The sequence below is a fragment of the Chiloscyllium punctatum genome, chromosome 3, assembly GCF_047496795.1.
Source record: "Chiloscyllium punctatum isolate Juve2018m chromosome 3, sChiPun1.3, whole genome shotgun sequence".
Lineage (NCBI taxonomy): Eukaryota > Metazoa > Chordata > Chondrichthyes > Orectolobiformes > Hemiscylliidae > Chiloscyllium > Chiloscyllium punctatum.
The window spans coordinates 67804649-67826653 of NC_092741.1; the positions used below are offsets into that span (position 1 = coordinate 67804649).

The 22005-nt window shown below is 38.2% G+C and overlaps 1 protein-coding gene across 2 annotated transcripts in view; it reads right to left on the minus strand.

Annotated features, from left to right (window-relative positions):
* Positions 1-22005, minus strand: part of LOC140460269 (desmin) — a 37241-nt gene that overhangs the window by 11331 nt on the left and 3905 nt on the right. For both annotated transcript variants that reach the window (XM_072554718.1, XM_072554713.1), the window contains exons 2-7: positions 18741-18891; positions 11754-11903; positions 7639-7758; positions 7122-7217; positions 6362-6496; positions 2183-2293 (exon numbers count right to left, since the gene is read on the minus strand). In XM_072554718.1, the coding sequence (XP_072410819.1) occupies positions 2183-2293; positions 6362-6496; positions 7122-7217; positions 7639-7758; positions 11754-11903; positions 18741-18891 (763 nt within the window). The remainder of the gene's footprint in view (positions 1-2182; positions 2294-6361; positions 6497-7121; positions 7218-7638; positions 7759-11753; positions 11904-18740; positions 18892-22005) is intronic.

Below are 22005 nucleotides of genomic sequence, written 5' to 3' on the forward strand. Positions count from 1 at the left end.
AGTATTATTAGGGATACAGTAGTGCAATGAGGACAACAACACAGCTAACTGAACTAATGATGCAGAAAGGTGCATTTTAATTCCTCTATGTCTATGATGGGATTTAAATTCAGTTCACAAAAATTTTAAAATCTGTAATAAAGAAATGTTGTTTTCAATATTATTAAATGTTTCATTATCAGATTATTATAATAAGTGAAATTGCTGGAAAAATTCAGCAGGCTTGACAGCTGTGGAAAAAAAGCAGAATTTGTGTTTCGAGTCCAGTGACCCCTCTTTAGAACTTCCTCAGTTCACTAATGTTCTTAGGGTGATGTCCTTACTTGGCTTGTCCTGTATATGATTCCAGATATGACAGAACTGTCCTCTCAAATGACTCGGCAAGCTATTTAAATGTACCAAACCACTTTGAGAAAATACCTATGGGAGTACTTTCACCACTAGGGAAGCAGCCGTTCACACCATGACCTTCTCAACAGCAGTCAGGGATGTGCAATAGAAAATGCTAAGAATGCTACCAATGTTCATATCCCATGAATTAAATAAATAACTTGATTATTTATCCAATTGTTATTTGTAGAATCTTAACATGTGCAAATTTGGTCATCTTAGTCTATATTGGTATCCTATTTGGTGCTGAGTTTCTAACCTCTTAGCTTTTAATCCTCTTCATTTCTGCAGCATTATTCATGTCTTTCCTGTGTCTTTTGTGCTCTGAACTTCAAATATGCCTCTAAAGTCAAGTCTGCTGGCCAACATCTTTTCATTAATTTGAGCTTATTTAATGCTCTGCTGCCATATCCTAAATCACATTAAATCTTCACCTTCGCTCCTGACTCACTTTGAATCTTGGTCTGGCAATGCTCAACTTCAACATTTCAATATTCTCATTTTTATTTACAAATCTCTTCCAGGCCTCACCTTTCACTATCTTTGAAAGCTCCTCCAGCAATTTGTATTATTCTAATTTCAGTTTCCTGTGTTTCTCAATATTCATCATCTAGAATTTTATCAGAAGCCTGTCCATCTCATTTTCACCCTTAAAGAGCTACCTAAAGCATATCTCTTTGACAAAACATCTGGCTAAATGTCCTTATATCTATGTAGCCCAGTGTCAAACTTTGATAGTGCTCCTGTGAAAGATATTTGAAAGTATTGGATAACGCAACAGCAACTGCATTTCATAAGTACTTCATTGCTTTTATAATGTAATGAAGATATGAAAGCTGTTATATAAAAACAGGTTATTTATTTCATAAACAATTGAAAGAAGCAATTTAGAAACTGTCTGCACATGACCGATCCTGTGATTTGCCTTTGGTTTAATACAGCAGGAACTAAAATTATAAACAGAATTTGATTCCCACTGCCCCCCTGCCCAGCAATAAGTTTAGGAACAGTGGAACTGGGCTTCAGGGTGTGGGGTGGCGTTAGGGACATTTGCACCTTGCACCTCCACCTGATTAAATCCAGCACAGGAATGTCTCTAGTTGAGGCCCTTAAATGGATATCTAGTTCTGGTGGGCTTTCATTAACAGAGGCAACATGAGACAGGATCCTACAAGACCCCACCACCAACATAAATTGTGTCCTATATGTAGGTGAATCATGGCTCTTAACACGAACTCCATAAACTCCAGCATATTGGATCATTGTTCTCTAATAAGAGGGTTGGTTAGTTGGACAGTTGGTTTGCAATGCAGTAATATCAGAAGCACAAATTCAATTCCTGTACCATCTGAGATTACCATGGAGGTCCCACTTTCTCAATCTTGCCCCTCAGATTAAAATCACCACCACTTTAATGAGAGAATTGATCTATGGTGGCTCTACCTTTCCAAATCTCTAATAATATTCTTTTCTTGTCTAACTGAGGGACCATTCACATATAGTTATAGAAACATAGAGTCGTACAGCGCAGAAACAGACCCTTCAGTCCAAATAGTCCATGCTGACCATAATGCCAAACTAAACTAGTCCCACCTACTGCACCTGGCCTGTTTCCCTCCAAACATTTCTTCTTTGTAAACTTGTGCAAATGTCTTTTAAACCTTTTAACTCTACATGCATCCACCACTTCTATAGTTGGTACATTCAAAGTGAATTTTTCAAGCAGCATAAGTTTATTTTAATTTCTCAATAATTGGGTGGACAGATCTGTGTTAAGATGAGGGCTACTTACATTCCGCTTACAATCTGAAAGTTGCTCTCTTGTGATTCGCATATTTTCCATGCGTTTAGCAGACGTGTGATTCAGATCAACAAATTTGCTTTTATACCATTCATCCATTTCCTTGGGGAAGCATAATAAGTATTAATTATTAAGAATAGTTTGTAAATAAAGGCAAACAAAAAATAGTATAGACGTATTCACCATCAACATTCATCTTTAATTGTTACTCAAAATCAGTGGTCAAACATAGAACACCTACTGTATGGAAACAGGCCATTTGGCCCAATAGTGTACACCAACCCTCCCAGACTCATTCCTTTCACCAATAACCCTACATTTTCAATGGCTAATGCACATAACCTACAATTCCTTGAAACACTATAGGCAATTTATCATGGCCAATTTACCTAACCTGCACATCTTTGGATCATGGGAGGAAACCCAAACAGACATGGAGAAGAATGTGTAAACTCCACACAGACAGTTGCTCACGGCTAGAATTGAACCTGGGACCCAGGTGCTCTGAACAGCAGTGCTGTCCACTGAGCCACCATGCCATTCTGACAGTTTATGACAATTTCTCGACTCAACAAGAAAATAACCAGATAATAAACACTGAGTTATTCCAAAGTGATGAACAGCCTGTCACCTGATGGCATGACCACCTCATCAAAAAGATATTCTACTGCTTTTATTGTTGGAAAAAGATGTTTTCACAATTTTATTTCATACTTTTCATCTTTGCTCACAGTCTTTCAACATACACAATAGCAAAGCACAACCACCTAGAAAGACCTTGAGCGTGCATTGAACAAATGCAAGACAAAGATATATTCAAACTCTCTGTCAGTAGCCTGACAAGTAACTGTACTCGCATGAATAGAACCAGATGGTTTATTGTGTTCCTCAAGGTCAGGAATGATAATGCTGCAGAATGGAACATTCTCCACTTTGCACTTCCTGATGGTATAAAGCAAGATCTTGGTCAGGTAAGGCAAGGGATTGATTCTAAGTATAAGCGCCCCACAGATTTACTCTTACAATGCATCTTCAATCGAACTGTCGAAAATTGAAATGGACAGAGATCGCTTCCTTCCTCAATATAGAGCATTCTTCATTTGTTAAATTTAACTTACCAGATTATTAATAATATGTTTTCCTTTTTGGTATTCTAATTTAAATGAATGTCATAAATAAATAATTGAAACATAACATTTTTCAGCAGAGCAAGAAAAGTAAGGAAATTATTTTGGATAATGATCCCTTAATTTTCTTGATAAACATGGATTTATGAAAACATAGCATCGTTTATGTTAAATGCTGTATAGATAAATATGGTTGACTTGTATTACTAAACCTTCTCTCTAAATGAAATTTTTCTAATTTCTTTTCTCTAAAGCCCTTTATGATTTTTTTTTCTGATTTGGATATCTATGTCAATTAAACTGAGGGAAATTGACTAAGAGCTACTTTTAACTTTGATTCACTTACAGCATTAAAATCTAACAGTTCAATCAGATAGTCCAGCAGTTACATTATAAATTATCTTCAACTAAAAAAATGGATGTCTTTCTACAGTGTAGTATACCCATTCCATACATCAATTTAATCTAGGTTCTGTCCTGCATCCATTAAATTGGCAATGTATTACCAGCATTACTTCTGTATGAATGTAACCAGAAGCTGTTCAGTTTGAATGGTTGATTATAGTAGACTGTCTATTTTCTTAAATAAAAACAGAAAGTGCCAAAATACTCAACAGATCTGGTAGCATTTGTGGAGAGAGAAATACGATATGAATTACTGACTAATGAGTCTGTTGGCAATTTCTTCAACGTATTAATCTCAGCATACAATAATACTGCATTAAAAAAGGTTTGCCAAACAATTCATAGGTCATTGAACTGTAGAATCATGGAATTGTTAAAACTGAGGAGGTCACTTGACCTTCATGTCCAAATCAGTCCTCTGCAAGGAGCTAGTCTCGTTTGTAGACCAACACTTTTTTTCTCTTCAGATAATTATCCAATCCCCCTTTTGAAATCCAGATTCCCAGGCAATGCATCCCAGATCCTAACCACTTGCTATAGATGGAATATTTTCCTAATTCACCCTGTGTTCTTTGGCCAATCAGTTTAAATTAGTGTCCTCTGGTCCTTGACACTTATGCTATCAGGAAGGGTTTCTCCCTGGAACCCTCATGAGTTTGAACTCCTCCATTAACTCTACACTAAAGACAACAATTTTTCCAATCTATCTACATGTTTGAAGTTCCTCATCCCTGGAACCATGCACTTAAATACTTTCTGCACTCTCTCCAATGACTTCTCATTCTTGTTATGTGGCATCCAGATTTGGATGCAATACTTTGGTTGAGGCCGACCATGTATGTTATTTAGATTAGATTAGAGTGGTGCTGGAAAAGCACAGCAGGTCAGGCAGCATCCGAGGAGCAGGAAAACCGACATTTTGGGCAAAAGCCCTTCATCAGGAATAGATCTCATTGGAACGGAGAAGGATGAGAGGTGACTTGATGAGAGTCATAGATAGAGTGGATAGCTACACACTTTTTCCCAGAGCGGAAATGGTTATCATGAGTAGGCATAATTTTAACCTGATTGTAGAAAGGTTTAGGGGAGATGTCAGAGATAGGTTCTTTACACAGAGAGTGGTGGGTGCATGGAATGGATTACCGGTGGCGGTAGTAGTTTCAGATACATTAGGGACATTCAAGTGATTCTTGGATAGGCACATGGATGATAGTAAAATGAAGGATACATAGGTTAGCTTGACCCTAGAGTAGGGTAAAAGGCACACCATCAAGGGCTGAAGGGCCTGTACTGTGCTGTACTGTTCTATGTTTTTTTTTCACCATTCCTCTCTTTCACCTCTTCAAAAAACTCGATCAAATTATTTAAACATGATTTGCCATTGACACGTCTATGTATGGCTGAGTTAATATACCTTTGTCCAGCAGACGGCTTGTTAATTTGTCTCAGATTATTATTTCTAAAAGCTTTCCCATTACTGAGGTTAAACTGACAGGTCTGTAGTTGCTGATATTATTCTTAAAACCTTTTTTCAACAAAGGTGTAACATTTGCAATTTTCCAGTTTCATGCCAACACCCCTTTATCTGAGAAGGATTGGAAAAATGTGCTACCGTTTCTGTAGATTCCACCCTTAGTTCCCTTGTCCAGTCCAGGTGGTTTATCCATTGCCTAAATTACTTTTCATTCACTATGATTTTCACAGCATCTTCTTCCTCGGTTCAGTATTTCAGCTATAGTCTCTGCCTGTAAGCTAAATCCCTTTATTAATTCCTAATTGAATCAGTAGTATGTATTTGGCCACACTTGCCAACATACCTCAAATAACTTCTAAATACTTGAGCACATTTACCTGGAAATGATAAGGAAATTTGCCTGTTCAGGATCTAGATCAGCATAATGCAGAGGAATAGCTGTGCCAGCTACTCCAATGCTGTGTACCACCTGCAGTTCTGAAGGGACAATAAAGATCATGTGTAACAGGAAATTATATATTTCCTTTCCGGAATATTGCAGAATAATGTATCAGATTCTGCTGCACAATATCGCAGGGGGAAACTTCCTTACAAACTCTTCATCAGCAGCTCCTCAAAGTAATCAAAAGGTGGTTTTCATTGGCATCTCTTCAAGAGGTGGTCAGGTGTAGGACTCTGCTGTCAATACTCCTACAACATGAGGTCCCTTTCTGTTCCTGATTTCTATTGACCAGCACCATATGAAAGTAAGCCTTTGACTTTTTAAATCTCTCAATCTAAACCTAAGATAGGCTTTTTAGTCATTATCACATCCTCAATTGCTGTCCACAATTTAGTTGCTCATCTTCAACATTACAACAGTGACCACACTTCAAAAGAACTTCCATTGTTGAAAGGTGCATTGGAATGTCCTGAGATCAGGAAAGGAGCTATGTAAAATACAAGTAATTTTTCTTCTCATCCCTTGATATCCAAACATGTCTTAAATCAGTGAAAGTTAAAGTAGAACTGATTTATACCTGAAGATGAAATTCACTCCCTGTCGATTAGAATTGCGGTCCAGTGTATGTGTTCACTATTTTTCATACAAATACTTCATGTAGAACAAATTACAGCTAACTAGAAAATGGAAAATATTTCACTTTTTTTAAAAAAACACCTCACCTGCAAATTCTTTGCTGATATTCCTTCATACTGCAATTGAATGTCTTTAAGTGCAGTGGCCAGGTCTGGAATCGAGTATGTCATATCAACACTGGCAGTAACACTTTGGATCTGTTTCATTAGTTCCTCAATTTCCTATTTAAAAGATACATACTATAAATTGATAATTTCACAAATGTTAATTCATGTTAGTAATAACATGCATCAAAATTAGAATGGCAGAGTGTCAGTACTTTGACACTTATCAACTCTCTAATTTGCTCTAATTATGCGCAATAGTAGGGTTTTTAAACAAACTTTTGAATGCAATTTTGTCAGTGGGATACGTTTACCTGTTTAAATAATTCAATCAAAGGTAAGATAATATACACTGCTATTGCTTATCTGCATATTCATGTCCGTATTTATTTCTATATGTATTTCTATATGCAAGGAATAGAGGGATATGGACCAAGGGCACGAGGAAGGAATTAGTTTAATTTGGTGTCATGTTCAGCACAACATTGTGGGCCAAAAGATCTGTTCCTCAGCTGCACTGTTCTATGTTCTATGTTCTATTCCATATTATACTTTTGGAGAACTAAAACATTTGAATTGACCAAATTTTTTTACAATAGTATATATGCCATGATCTACATAATCTTTAACTTTGTATTTGTTTTTCTTTAATTCTTCCTCCTTTATAACAACGTATTTCAAAATTGGCATGAACGTGAGGTTTATAAATCAGATTTATGTTTTGTTGAATATGAAACTATACCTCTTTTTGCACTCTCTGGAGGAATTCTAGTTCAACTTCAAGATTCTCCAACTGCTTTTCAAGATCCATTCGTGCTGTTGTGGCAGCATCTACATCCTATTGTAATTATAAATTATATTACTTATGAACGATATAATCGGAATTTTAAAAAGTCGTCATCTCTACATATGTCATCATTACATTATGTAAAGACAGTAAAGCTGAATATGAATGGTACTATCCCATCCATTAATTTTCAGTAACTTTGATGGAAGAATTGTGAAAATGCCAGAAAAACAGGATAAAGCACTTCCACTGAAGTTATGGCTGATGGGTCAGAGAAGGTTCACAGAAAATCAGCCCCTATGTTTGCAATAAACATATTTATGATAGTTTCAAATGTCAATATTTTAATGCAGAGCTCTTTTGGTAGAAAAGAGAAAAGCAAAAGGTAAAGGAGCCTGTAGAAATGCAGTAATGAGATAAATACTATAGACAGGCAGACATGTGGGAAGATAAATGCAACTGGTTTATTTACCGGGCGGAAAGCTTCGATTTCATCTTCTGCCTTCTTCCGAGCTGCAACAATTTCTTCATATTTGACCTTCATAGTCTCCAGCTGACCAGTCATAGCATCCTTTGCAGCAACTGCCATATCCTTGTATGTCCAAAATAAAATTGATTTTTTACTTTATTATATTGTTAGTCTTGCACCGATAAATTCACAAAACCATTAAGACGTATAACATAGTTTTCTACAAGCTAACTTAATGGATCTTCAACATGCTTTAGTAAGTAACCACAAAAGTCTGTTACATCTCTATAGATGAAAACAATGCTCTTCAACCTAAGATAACAGAATAAATATGGATGCTGATTGCGAAGATACACATACACCTGATTGCAGTACACGTCATCAAGCTGCTAATTTCTAAGGAAATCTATATCTTTACTATTACCAGAGTTTGGACATTGGTTCATATGCCAAAACAAGATTTCCAAAGCAACTGTTCTATTTGGAATTTGGATACAGCAAGATATTCCCAGTGGAACAATATAGATACTTTAGTCCAGTCCTCAAAATACCCTTGGAAAGATCTAGCATCTCCATTAAATCAGGGCAATCCTCATCTGATAAGTGATAAAAATGGAAAATATTCATTAATAAAGGCACTGAACACATTGAGAAACTTCACTGGGAATATGTAGAGAACACAGAGTGTGCATGAATCTGCAACCAATTCAACTACCTAACCCCTCAAGCACTGAATGACCTATGTGTCACGGAATCTGTAGATCACATATTGGACTCATCAGTTATCTCAGAACTCTTCAAATCATCCACAATCCTGAAAGACTGTTTAAGATGGAAGAAGACTCGAGAGTTAGATTTTCCTTAAAACATGGTGTAATCACCAGTGGTATCCATCCAATCACATGTGAATCTGTCTATTTTTCCTGCATTGAGGACAATTAAGCTAAGAATAAACAAAGGGTAGAAAGCATAAATGGGAGTAGACTATAGACCTTCCATTAGTAATGGTGGTGAGGGATGACATTAAACAGAAAACTAGATTTGCATACTGTGCTACAGTAATCTTGGTTGACTTTCATCTAAGTATAGACTGTACAAGCCATGTTTTCATTAATCCTGGGCGGATGAATTCCTGCAGTGTATACAACATGGATTTTTAGATGACACAAAGTTTGGCTGGGTGATTGAAACAAGGAAAAGGTCTTAGGTTACAGAAAGATATCGATGGATTGGTCAAATGTACAGATCAGTGGCAGATGAATTTAACTCTGAAAAGTGTGAGGTGGTGCACTTTGGAGGAAGTAACAAGACAAAGATTTATGCAATGAATGGCAAGATGCTAGGAAGCTCAGAAGTACAGTGGGACCTTGAGGTGCATGTCCACAGATCACTGAAGACAGCAAGACAGGTTAATTGGGTAGTTAAGAAACCATACAGGACACTTGCCTTTATCAATAGTGCCATAGATCATAAAAGTAGGGAGGTTATGTTTGAGTTGTTAAAAACTTTAGTTAACCCACATTCTATGTGCAATCGAATCACCATACTCTTGGAAGGATGCAATTACTGTGGAGGGGTATAGACAAGATTGACCAGGATATTACCTTGGATGATGTGTTTTATTTATGAAGAAATGTTAGATAAGTTTGGGTTGTTTCTTTTCTTTGTAATTCGTTCACAGGATGTAGGCATCCTGGCCAGGCCAGCATTTATTACCATTCCTAATTGCCTAAAAGGCAGTTAAGAGTCAACCACATTGCTGTGAGTCTGGAATCACAGGTAGACCAAATGGTTTTGTCTGACAATTGACACTGGTTTCATGGTCACCATTAGCCTGTTAGTTCCAGATTTTTAATTGAATCCAACTTCTACCATCTGCCATGATAGGATTCAATCCCAGGTTCTCAGATCATTCCCGGAGGTCTCTGTATTAATAGTCTGGTGCAAATATCACTATACTATTGCCTCCCATTTAGAACCGAAAATGAAAGGAGGGACCTGATTGAGGTATGAGATTATGAGGGACATGGACATGGCAGATAGAAAGCAGATGTCTCCTTAGTTGATTATCAAGATAAAAATCTGAAAGTTTAGAGTGGATTTGAGGAACAGAATTTTCACCTGGAGAGTGGTGTGGATCTGGAATGCACTGCTTGGGAGGGTAGTTGAGGTAGGAAACCTCACAATCATTAAAAGTACTTGGGTGAGCACTTAAAACGTCATAACATTCAAGGCAATGGGCCAAGTGCTGGAAGGGAGGACAAGTGTTGATTTAGAGTAGTTTTGTCAGTGCAGACTCAATGGGATAAAGGGTCTCCTCTGTATTGCAAGAAACCATCGTTCTATGATTCTATGACATTGTTTATCATCTTCCAAAGTTCTGTAGATTCTGGAACAATCTTGGGAGATTGGAGGGTGGCAAATGTAACCTCACTGTTAAAAAGAATGGAAAAAGAATTACAGACCGATTAGCCTAACATCAATAGCAGAAAAATGGCTGGAGCCTGTTGTAAAAGATGTAAAAACAGGTCATATAAATACCAGTGGTGCTACACCAAACCAGAGTGGATTTATGAAATACAAATCGTGCTTCACCAGCCTTCTAGAATGTTTGAGGACATACAGTAGAATAATTGAGAGACAACACGCATATTTGGATTTTCAAAAAGCTTTTGATAATGTCCAACATTAGAGATTATTGTGCAAAATCAAAACACATAGGTTTTGTGGTAATGTACTTGATGGATTGAGAATTGGTTAGCGGAGTACCAATTCAGCTAATCCTACTGTAGGAAGATTAAATGTGTGGCTTTCAGAGTGAAGGTGGTGACAAGTGGGTTACCACTGGGATAGTAATTAGGCCCCAGGTGTTGACAATGATTTGGGTGAGGAATCAAATATAATACAAAGAACAAAGAACAAATAAAATTACAGCACAGGAACAGGCCCTTAGGCCTTCCAAGCCTGCGTCGATCTGGATCCTCTATCTAAACCTGCCGCCTATTTTCTAAAGATCTGTATCCTTTTGCTCCCTGCCCATTCATGTGTCTGTCTTGATACATCTTAAATGACGCTATTGTGCCCGCCTCTACCACCTCCACTGACAATGCGTTCCAGGCCCCCACCACCCTCTGCATAAAGAACTTTGCATATCTCTTCTAAACCTTTTCCCTCTCACCTTGAACTCGTGATCTCTAGAAATTGAGTTCCACTCTCTGGGAAAAAAGCTTCTTGCTCTCCACCCTGTCTATACTTCTCATGATTTTGTAGACCTCAATCAGGTTCCCCCCACCGCCCCCCCCCCCCCCCAACCTCTATCTTTCTAATGAAAATAATCCTAATCTAATCAATCTCTCTTCATAGCTAGTATCCTCTATACTAGGCAGCGTCCTGGTGAACCTCCTCTGCACCATCTCCAAAGCATCCACATCCTTTTGGTAATGTGGTGACCAGAACCATATGCAGTATTCCAAATGTGGCCGAACCAAAGTCCTTCACAACTGTAACATGACCTGCCAACTCTTGTACTCAATACCCCGTCCAATAAAGGAAAGCATGCCATATGCCGTCTTGACCACTTTACTGATCTGCGTCGCCACCTTCAGGGAACAATTTACCTGACCACCCATATCTCTCGGTACTTCAATTTTGCCCAGGACTTTTCCATTTACTGTATAGTTCGCTGTTGAATTGGATCTTCCAAAATGCATCACCTTGCATTTGCCCAGATTGAACTCCATCTGCCATTTCTCTACTCATCTCTCCAATCTATTTACATTCTGCTGTATTCTCTGACAGTCCCCTATATATAAACAACAGTGGTCCCAGCACGGATCCCTGTGGAACATTACTGATGAGACATTAAAGTGGGAATGTGAATGCTGTGGAGAACGCAAAGAGACTTCTAGGCAGTTTAAAATGGGTAAATACATGGTAGATGTAGTATAATATGAATAAATGTGAACTTGTGCCTTTGATATGAAAAACAATGGTAGAGTATTTTTAAATCATTATGGATTGGAAAATATGGATGTACAAAAGCATCATAGTGGTTTAAATGTTGAAATAGATCGTGAAATAATAATGTACTTGTTTCAAAGAACTGATTCATGTGTTACCCGCTGGATTTTCATTTGATCAGCTGTTTGGCGTAGATCTCTCAGTTGTTCTTCATACAGTGCCCTCAAGCCTTGTGGATGCTGACAGCGACTCTTCATGGCCTCAAGCTCAGTCTCCAGAATTTGGTTGCCCTGTTCTAAATTCCGCACCTGCCATGCACACATTACAAAACAATCAAGAACCAAATCCAATGCGTGTGAATATTACAAGGTGTGATTTCAGCTTTTGTATTAATCCTAAAAAGACTCTGTAGTGCGTTATCTGAAATCTGATATGATATCTCAGAAATAAAAATTGAAATTACTTGAAACACTTCAGATTGGGCAACATGTTAGAGAGAGAAACAGACAACTTTTAAGGTCAATGACATGGCATCAGATGGTCTATTGGAAATCGGTGGAGTAAGTGGATCAACTGTCAATGAATCAGCGATCATACCGTCAAAAAGCCAAGTTAACAATGGCAATCAGCTGAGAGCAAACAAAAGGCAAAATTCTTCAATGCAGGTAAGTCCGTTTTTGTCCCAGGTAAATTTAAATTAAAGACAGGCAAGCAAAGGTGTGGCAGAGAAAACTGTGACAGAACTGGACTGCCTTTAAAGGGAAATGGTTCAAGTACATTCACATAAAGGGGCAATGTTAGGGAACCAAGGCCAGAGTTGTTTGGAAGATAAGAATGAGAGAGGGTAACATGAGCTGGCCAGAGTTTATGTATGATGGAGATCAGCTTGGTGGTATAAGTGACAACCACATAGAATTTTGAAAGTTTTCAAACAGTTCTCCAACAGACAATAGGAAAGAGGAGAAAAGACTAGCAGCTTACATAATAGGAAATCTAAACATCTTCTACAGGTATATAATAAAAAGAGGATCATAGGAGGAGGTATGGGTCTGTTGAGTTACCCTGAAAAGAAGATTTATTCATGGAGGCAGAGGGCATGGATAAGCGTTTTCATCTGCATTTACAAAGGAACAGAATGCTGTGAAAGTCCTAGTGAAAGAACTTCTGAACAAGAGTCATATCAGATTCAAAATCTTTACTCCGCTTCTCTCGCCACAGATGCCACCAAACTTGCTGAGTTTTCTATGTTTGTTTCACATTTCCAGCATCTGCCAGACTTTGTTACATTATAGTATGTTGCTAAGCTTCTCATGAAATATATTGAATAGGCGAGTAATTTATAAAGTAGATGTGTTAGAAAGACTGGTTGTACTTAAAACTGATACATCACCAGAATAAAGTAAGATGGAGCCCAGGTTCCTGAGGAACTAGAGGGCAGACATTGCACTGCCACTGATCATAATTTCACAAACGTTTTTCAATACAGACTTCTGCCAGAGGACTTGAGAGTTGCAAATATTGCACCACTGTTCAAAACGTAGGGATAAACTCAAAGTGACAGGTCTGTCAGGTTGACCTCAGTAGTGGGAAAGCATGAACAACTTATAATTCAAGACAAAATGAATAGTCATTGAGATACATATTAAGTAATTAAAGAAAACTGATGTATATTTTAACTATTTTGAATTTTCTTGATGAGGCTATGGACGGTGTTGATGAAGGTACTATTGTTGATATGGTGGACATACAGAGTCGTAGAGATATACAGTAGAGAAACGGACCCTTCGATCCAACTTGTCAATACCCACCAGAAATCCTATATAAGTCTAATCCCATTTGCCAGCATTTGGTCCATTTCCCTCTAAACCCTTCCTATTCATATACTCATCCATTAAATGTTGTAGTCGCACCAGCCTCCCCTCAACTTCTCTACCTCCTGATGCTGCATGGCTTGCTGTGTTCTTCCAGCCTCATGCCTATCTACTTTGGATTCCAGCATCTGCAGTTCTTTTGTCTCCACCACTTCCTCTGTCAGCTCATTCCATACACGCACCCCTCAAGGTTGCCCCTCAAGTCTCAATTATATCTTTCCCCTCTCACCTTAAACTCGTTTTAGACTTCCCCACCTCAGGTAAAATACCTTGTCTATTTACCGTATAAATGCCCCTCATGATTTTATAAACCTCTATAAGGTCACCCCCTCAGCCTTCAACAATCCAGAGAAAATAGCCCCAGCCTGTTCATCCTTTTTCTATAGATCAAACCCTCCAACCATGGCAACATTCTTGTAAATCTTCTCAACCCTTTCAAGTTTCGTAAAATTCTTCTTTTATTAGGGAGACCAGAATTGTACGCAATAGTCCAAAAATGGCCAAACTAATGTCCTGTAGAGCCACAACATGACCTTTCAATGCCTATACTCAATGCACTGACCAGTAAAGGCAAGTACACCAAACACTTTCTTCACTGTCATATCTACCTCCAATTCCACTTTCAGGGAACAATCAACCTACGCTCCAAGGCCTCTGTTCAGCAACACTCTCCAGGACCTTACCATTAAGTGTATGAGTCCTGTACTGACTTGCCTTTCCAAAATGCAGCACCTCACATTTATCAAAATTAATATATTAAAGCCTATGGAATAACAAGGATAATAGCAGCATAGGTACAAAGTTGACTAAATACTAGGAAAGAGATTAGTGTTCAATGTCTATTTTCATGCTGGAGGAGAGCTTTTACAGTAGGATTGCCCAGGGGTCTGTCCTAGGACCTTTGCTTTTCTAGATTTAGAACTAGGAGAAAGTGAGGACTGCAGATGCTGGAGATCAAAGTCAAGAGTGTGTTGCTGGGAAAGCACAGCAGGTCAGGCAACATCAGAGGAGCAGGAGAATCGACATAAGCCCTGATGCCTGGAACATCAATTCTCCTGCTCCTCGGGTGCTACCTGACCAGCAACACATTCTAGATTTAGAACTAGGCTTGCATGTACAGTGCATAATTTCAAAATTGCTGATGGCACCAAACTTGGAAAATGGTGAAGTGTGAACAGACAGGAATAGACTTTAAAAGGACCTGAAAGGGTTGGTGTTATGGGCAGACACATGGCGCTTGAAACTTAATGCAACGAATGTGATGTGATACATTTTGGTAGGCAGAGTAAAGTAATTATAGACAACTGGTGGTGGCTTAACCTGAAGATTACCACATCTCAGGTGAGGGGAGATGTTGAGATGGAGAGTACCCCATGATCCTCTCAACCAGTGTGGGAATTGAGTCTACACTGTTAGAGTCACTCTGCATTGCAAACTAGCATTTCTAATAGGCCTGCAGAATAAAGCAACGCTGGGGATATATGTATACACATCATTGCAGGTGACAGGACTGAATGAAAAGTTGGTTAAAAAGCAATTGAGACCCTGAAATTTATAAATAGAGATTTGAGTACAAAAGTAGGGATAGTATAGTGAACCACTTTAAAAACAATAGTTCAGCCTTAACTGGACTATTGCTTATAATTCTATACATTGTGTTTTAGGGAGGAGGTCAAGGCATTGCAGAAGATGCAGAAAAAAATGACAAGATTGGTACCAGATGGCAAGACTTCAGTGAAATAGATAGATTTGAGAAACTGAAGTTCTTCTCAGAAACTACAGAATTTGACAGAGAAGTTCAAAATTGAAGTGTCGGATATAATAAATTGAGAGAGACTGTTAGCATTGGTCCATATTTGGAGCACCAAAGGACAGTGATTTAATTGACAAAGAAACCAACGGCAACTTGGAGGAAACTTTATTTCACCACAGCCAGTGGTTAAGATTCAGAATGCATTGCCTGGGAATGTGGTGGATATCGATTTAACTGTGGCTTTCTGAAGGGAATTTGGCAAATACCAGAAGGGAAATAAAATATATGACTAAGGACAGGGTAATAGGAGTGTCAGTGAGTAGGAATCTTCCAGTTCATCTGGCAAGCTGGCACCATAGATTGGGTTGACCTCCTTCTGTACTTAACCATTCTAGGATTCATAATATTATGGTGTAACACATCTGCCCTTCTAAGATAAGACTTCTTCGGATGTGAACTGCGGCAAGGAGGTTCAATCTATATAATGTAAATTTCAATGCATCAGGAAGAAATTGAGGAACAAATATGTTGAGAGATCTTAGATGTATGTAAGAATAATGAGGTTGTATTTATAGGTGATTTTAATTATCCAAACATTAACCGGGACAACCATAGTGTTATAGGCTTGGATGGTAAAGAATTTGTTAAATGTATTCAAGAAATTTTTTTATCAACATGTAAATGTGTCTAGTACAGACGGAACAAAACTTGACTTTCTCTTGGGTAATAAGACAAGACAAAGTGACTGAAGTGATAGTCAGGGAATAATTTGGGTCTAGTGATCACAGTTCTATTTATTTTAAAATAGACATGGAAAAAGGATAGGTCATCCTAAACTTAAAGTTTTTAATTGGAGTAAGGTAAAATTAATTTGTATGAAACAAGAACTTATAAAAATTGATTGGAATAGACTGTTTGCAAGTAAAGGGATGTTTGATAAGTGGGAAGTATTCAAAAGTGTGATAAGGAGAGTTCAGAGTCATTATGTTCCTGTTAGAGTGAAAGGTTAGGCTGGTAGGATTAGAGAACAATGGATAAATAAAGAAATTGAGGTTCTAGTCAAGAATGAAAAAGACTCATGTTAGGTATAGATGACTCAATTCAAATGAATGTCTTGAACAGTACAAAGACTACAGGAGCAATCTTATGAGTGAGATCAGGAAGGCAAAGAGAGAGGATATAAAATAGCCTTGGCAAATAAGATTAAGGATAATCCAAAGAGATTCCACAGAGAGTACATTAAGAGGAAGAGAGCAACTGGAGAGAGAGTAGGGCCTCTTAAAGGTCAAAGAGATCATCTATGTGTTGACCCTCAGGAGATGGGAGAGAAATTACATGAATATTTAGCATCAGTTTTTACTTTGGAGAAAGAAATGGAGGCTAGAGAACTCAAGGAAATAAATATTGATGTGTTGATAACAGTCCACACTGCAGAAGAGAAATGCTGAGATCTTAGAAATTATAAAGTTGGATAAATCTCTGGGAGCTGATCTAGTGTATCCCAAGACATTGTGGGATGTTAGAGATGAAATTACAGGATCTCTTGCAGAAATATTGGGATCATCTGTAACTATGGGTGAGTGCCAGATGACTGGAGAGTAGCTAGTGTTATGCCTTTGTTTAAGAAGTGATATAAAGAGAAGCCTGGGAACTATAGGCTTGTGAGTCTGACTTCAGTGATAGGTAAGTTGTTGGAAGTGATTCTGAAAGATAGGATTTATGTGCATTTGGAGAGGCAAGGAACAATTAGGGATAGTCAGCATGGTTTTGTGCTAAGAAAATAATGACTCACAAACTTGATTGAGTTTTTTGAGAATGTAACCAAAAAGATTGATGAAGGCAGAGTGGTAGACATTATTTACTTGGACTTTCATAAAGCCTTTGACAAGATTCTGCGTGGTGGATTAATTAGTAAAGTTAGATTACATGGGTTTCAGGATAAGCTTGCCAATTAGATTAAAAAAATTGGCTTCACAGCAGGAGACAAAGAGTGATGGTAGACTGTTGTTTTTGGACTGGAGGCCTGTGACCAGCAGCATTCCATAGCAATTGGTGCTGGATCTACTTCTGTTTGTCATTTACATAAATTATCTAGATGAGAATTTAGAAGGCATGCTTAGTAAATTGGTGGCATAATGGACAGTGAAGAAGGTTATTTAAGATTACAAAGAGATCTTGATCAATTTGATCAATGGGCTGAAAAGAGAAGCAGGTGGAATTTAATTTGGATAAATTCAAAGTATTGTATTTTGGTAAAACAAACAAGGGCAAGTCATTTAGAATTAAATGTAGGGCCTAGTAAAACAAATAGACCTAAGGATTCAGGTATGTAATTTTTTGAAGTTTCTGTCCCACATAGAAGTAGTTAGGGTGGTTAAGAAGGCACTCAGCATGCTTACCTTCATTGCTCATACATTTGAGAATAGGAGTTGGAATGTTATGTTGAGGTTGTCCAGGATGTGGGTGAGACCTCTTATGGGGTATTGTATCCAGTTCTGGTCATCCTATTTTAGGAAAGATATTATTAAGCTGGAGAGGATTCAGAAGACATTTAGCAGATTGTTGCTGGGAATGGAGGGTTTGAGATATAGGGAGAGACTTGGTAGGCTGGGACAATTTTCACTGCAGCATAGAAGGTTCCCAGTGACCATATAGAGGTTTGTGAAATCGTGAGTGGTGGCGATAAAGTGAATAGCAATTGTGTTTTTTCCCCTAGAGTGGATTATTTCAAGACCAGGGAGCATATTTTAATGTGAGGAAAAAGATTTTAAAAATACATGAAGGGCATTTTTTTTTACACAGAGGGTGATTAGTCTGTGGAATGAACGTCCAGAGAAAGTGGTGGAAGTACACTTACAACGTTTAAACAAAGTACATGAAAAGAAATGTTTGGAGGGATACGGGCCAAGTGCAGGTAGGTGGGATTAGTTTAGTTTGGGATAATGGTCGGTGGACTGATTGGACTGAAGTGTGTGTTTCCGTCTGACTCAATGACGCTAAAACTGATTATTAGACTGTTCTTGAATGACAGACGGGGGTAGAATTGCGACAGATACTAGAAATTCCAGCGTCTTTCATTATTAGATATATTGAAAATAATCTCGAAATCAATCGTTTTGTCTTTATTTTATTCCTTTGGGGTTAATTTGCTTCCTATTCATGATACTTCCTTTGTATATTTAAAATGCCTTTCGAGGTCTATCCTAATGTTAAAATGTCCGCTTTTGTTACTGTATCCAAATTAGATGATCACAGATTCTGTTTGCTCTGTTATTTTCGCCAATTTTTAAATGTTGACTCGACCGACTTCGGCTTAGTGAAACTGGGAGTTCTTGGAACCTGAACTATCAGCTTCAATGCTGCGGAATTTCTCGTTTGATCATTTTATTTCAACTGATAAGATTTACAATTAGATATGAACAACTGTCCATAATATTTAACTCTATATGTATTTAAGGATGGAGACCGCTATTCGGTTCATGAATTATGTTGCGGACGTTACCGCTTTATGTGTTTCTTACTTTCTCAATGTAAGCAGCCAGCCTATCGTTGAGAATGATCATCTCTTTCCTCTCGTTGGTTCGAGTGCTGAGGAATTGCTGACTGGTTGCAGAAGCGGCCTCCAGATCAAATGCAGGTTCTATCCCCGCTCCCAGGTAGATTGCACCCATTCTGAAACAGTGAAGAGTTCAGGACGTGAGCATTCAAACTGTCCCTTGGTCAAAAAGAGGTTCCAAAATAAAATTGTCAAACCAGTTTTTCTCGAACGCTTGAGAAAATCGGACTGAGCGCAATTTCTGCGTATCTTAACACAGCATGCACGTTTGAAATGGAAGGCTGGAGAAAGGTATTTGACAGACAATTCAACAGTGCTTCGCTCTACCTGTTCTGAGGAAGCTTTAAAATGTAACACTGCAAACTGTTTAATAAGAACAATGTAACTGCGGCTACATAAAACCTACACCCCAGGCCACTGAAAACAAATACTGTATCTGCAGATCCTTAACGTTAGCTTTTAGTGACAACCTACTCCCTATGTGTCGATTTTAAGTATAAAGCATTGCTTGAAAAGAGTAGAACCCGTTCAAGAGCACTCATTTTCTTCGGAGATTGGGTATCTGAGCGACACTTGTACAAATCGGATCTGGTCTGCAGGAAGTAGAGTTAGATCGCATTCAGTGTTGTATTCATGCAATTATCTGAAACCATTTAAAAGTAATCTATTATAAACATAACAAAGCTAATGTTCTTTCAACTGATCAGGTAACTGATGAAATAATAAACGCACGATCATTTTCATCAGAATGAAATTTCTGTGTAGCCGCGAAGATATCCAACTTTTACTCCACCACCACCTAATGAAGGAGCGTCGCTCCGAAACCTAGTGCTTCCAATTAAACCTGTTGGACTATAACCTGGTGTTGTGTGATTTTTAAACTTTGTACACCCCAGTCCAACACCGGCATCTCCAAATCACAACTTTTACGTGTAAGTGTCACAGACGATCCCGAGCACTCTCCACTAATGTCAATGGATTAGACAATGTAAAACGGAGTCTGAAACATGGGTGCCCACTTGCAAAGGTCCTCTAGCCTATGGATGTAAACGTAGAAGATTATATTCCGCGTTACTGCTGTTTAGATCTTGCAAATGTAATCTTCCACTGTAAAGAGTGCTCGAATCGCATTTCATTCTAAAATACTTAGTGGTGGACGATGTCATGTCCCAGTCATTGGTGACAATAGAGATAATTAATTATTCAGTTCATAGCTTGTCGAACTGATAATTCCCTCAACGTTTCCTCACTTTCACTAGACCAATAGCAATAATGAGTAAACTTCAGAAAATAAAAGCAAAAGCTACATAATTTGACTCCCATTGCGCATGGATATACCAGCGCTGCCAATGGGTTTATGACACTGGCATTTCTTCACGCCTTATAGATACTTCTAGTGTAGCTGAGACAGGGGAGCATTCGAACTCCAATATAGTTTGAAGCGCACAGTTGCAAAGGATCACCCCGGTGTGAGCTAAGGTAGTGCACGTAGATGTGATATTTCGAGTAGCAGTCAGGTTCTCGATCCATATAAGGTTTACACCTCATACAAATTCACGCCATTCTTTTTGGAATAATCGGAAGGCCTCTCAGTCTCACAGAATACCGCTCTTTCTGTTAAAAAAAAGTAAACACAGAAGAGGAAGAAGGGCAAGAAAAACGAATTGACCCTTCAAAATTATCCTTCAAAGTGTTTGTTTGAAAACAAAAGAAAAACTTCCTGGAACAGGATCAATCAAGTGTTCATGGTGCAATATCATACAACAGTGCCTTGTCGCCTTTCTGTTACTTGTGCATTTCATCCGCTCTCTTCGCTATCTGCTGAACTTTCATTTAGCTGTTTAATCGTGGTTTAATCATTTCGATTTTTAACAGTGTGAGAACACGCAATCCCATTTAACCTCCACTGGCCTGACGCTTTCACTGAGGCAACCTCCGAAAGCCACGAACCTGTAGTTGTTTGTATGCAGTCTATCGCCAGAGTCGTTTTGACATGGAAAATAGATGAGCGCTGATAATAATGAAACTTAAGAGAAAATGTGTTCTCGATGCTAGGGTCCTGCTCACAAATAAGCCGTGTCTCTGTTTTAATCAAATTCGTACTTCGCTGAACTAACTTGACTGGGGAGAGAGTTAACACCCAGTGAAGTCAGTCTCGTCGATCTTTACGTACTAACAGTGAATTATTAGCAGAATACGTTCCAGGGTGCAACATTTCGGAAATGACACTGAGCGCTGATTCAATTCTCCTTTCCCTCCCATTCCAAACTAAATAAACAACAATTGTGTCCGAATTCTCCTCTAGGCTGATATCAGCCGGAGGTTTTGATTGCAACTCATTGGTGTTAGAGAAAAAAAATAGGACGACAGAGGACAGCAAGCACCTGCAGCAAACCCCAGCAACCCAGTAGCTGCAGTCACAACAGGCATGTAGTGAATGATGCAAACCCTGTTCGAGAATGTGAAATTGTAGAATGTAGCGCTTATTGAAATCCTGAGCACACTTCTTCATCTTTCCCCATCTTCCCTGAATGGCGCAGTCTACTTAACTTATTCCGCCTCAACAAAACAGTATATAAAATGAATGGGTTTAACTAATTCTACATCGATGGCAGTGGAGAGAAAGGTGACATTTACTTTCATACCGGAGCAAATATTGTTGATGCGTTATTAAAGAGTTACTTATTCTTCCCATTGTCACTATGCAGAATTTTAAATAAGTAAACTGCGCTATCACATAAATTCTCAGCTCCCCAAGCTTTTGATGCTGGAGTCAGTGGATCGATTTGGTTCCAGATGTAACGTTAATGGGAGGAGACGGAACAAAAAAATGATCCAAATCGACATTCCAATTGTACATTTAAAGGAAAACATACCCTAACGGTCAATAAAAAGACAATAGACCAGACTCTTCACTGAAAATGTGACGTTAACCCAGGTTGAACTACAATAGAATCTCGATTGTAATGCATTTTTCATTTAAAACCAATATAATGCAGTTGCTTTCGATTGACAATTGAAACTAAAATGAACCCAGCCCAAATCACTTAACGCTATATCGCCATTCAAAGTCAAGCTCAAATGGATATCATACAAAACAGTAGTAGTAAAGGTTATTTACACTAGCATTCAATAAATAAAATGCAATTACATACCAAGTACTCGCGAAAATAACACGCTTGCAAATCTCTATAAATACAATGCGTGCATTCTTTTCATATCAAAGGACT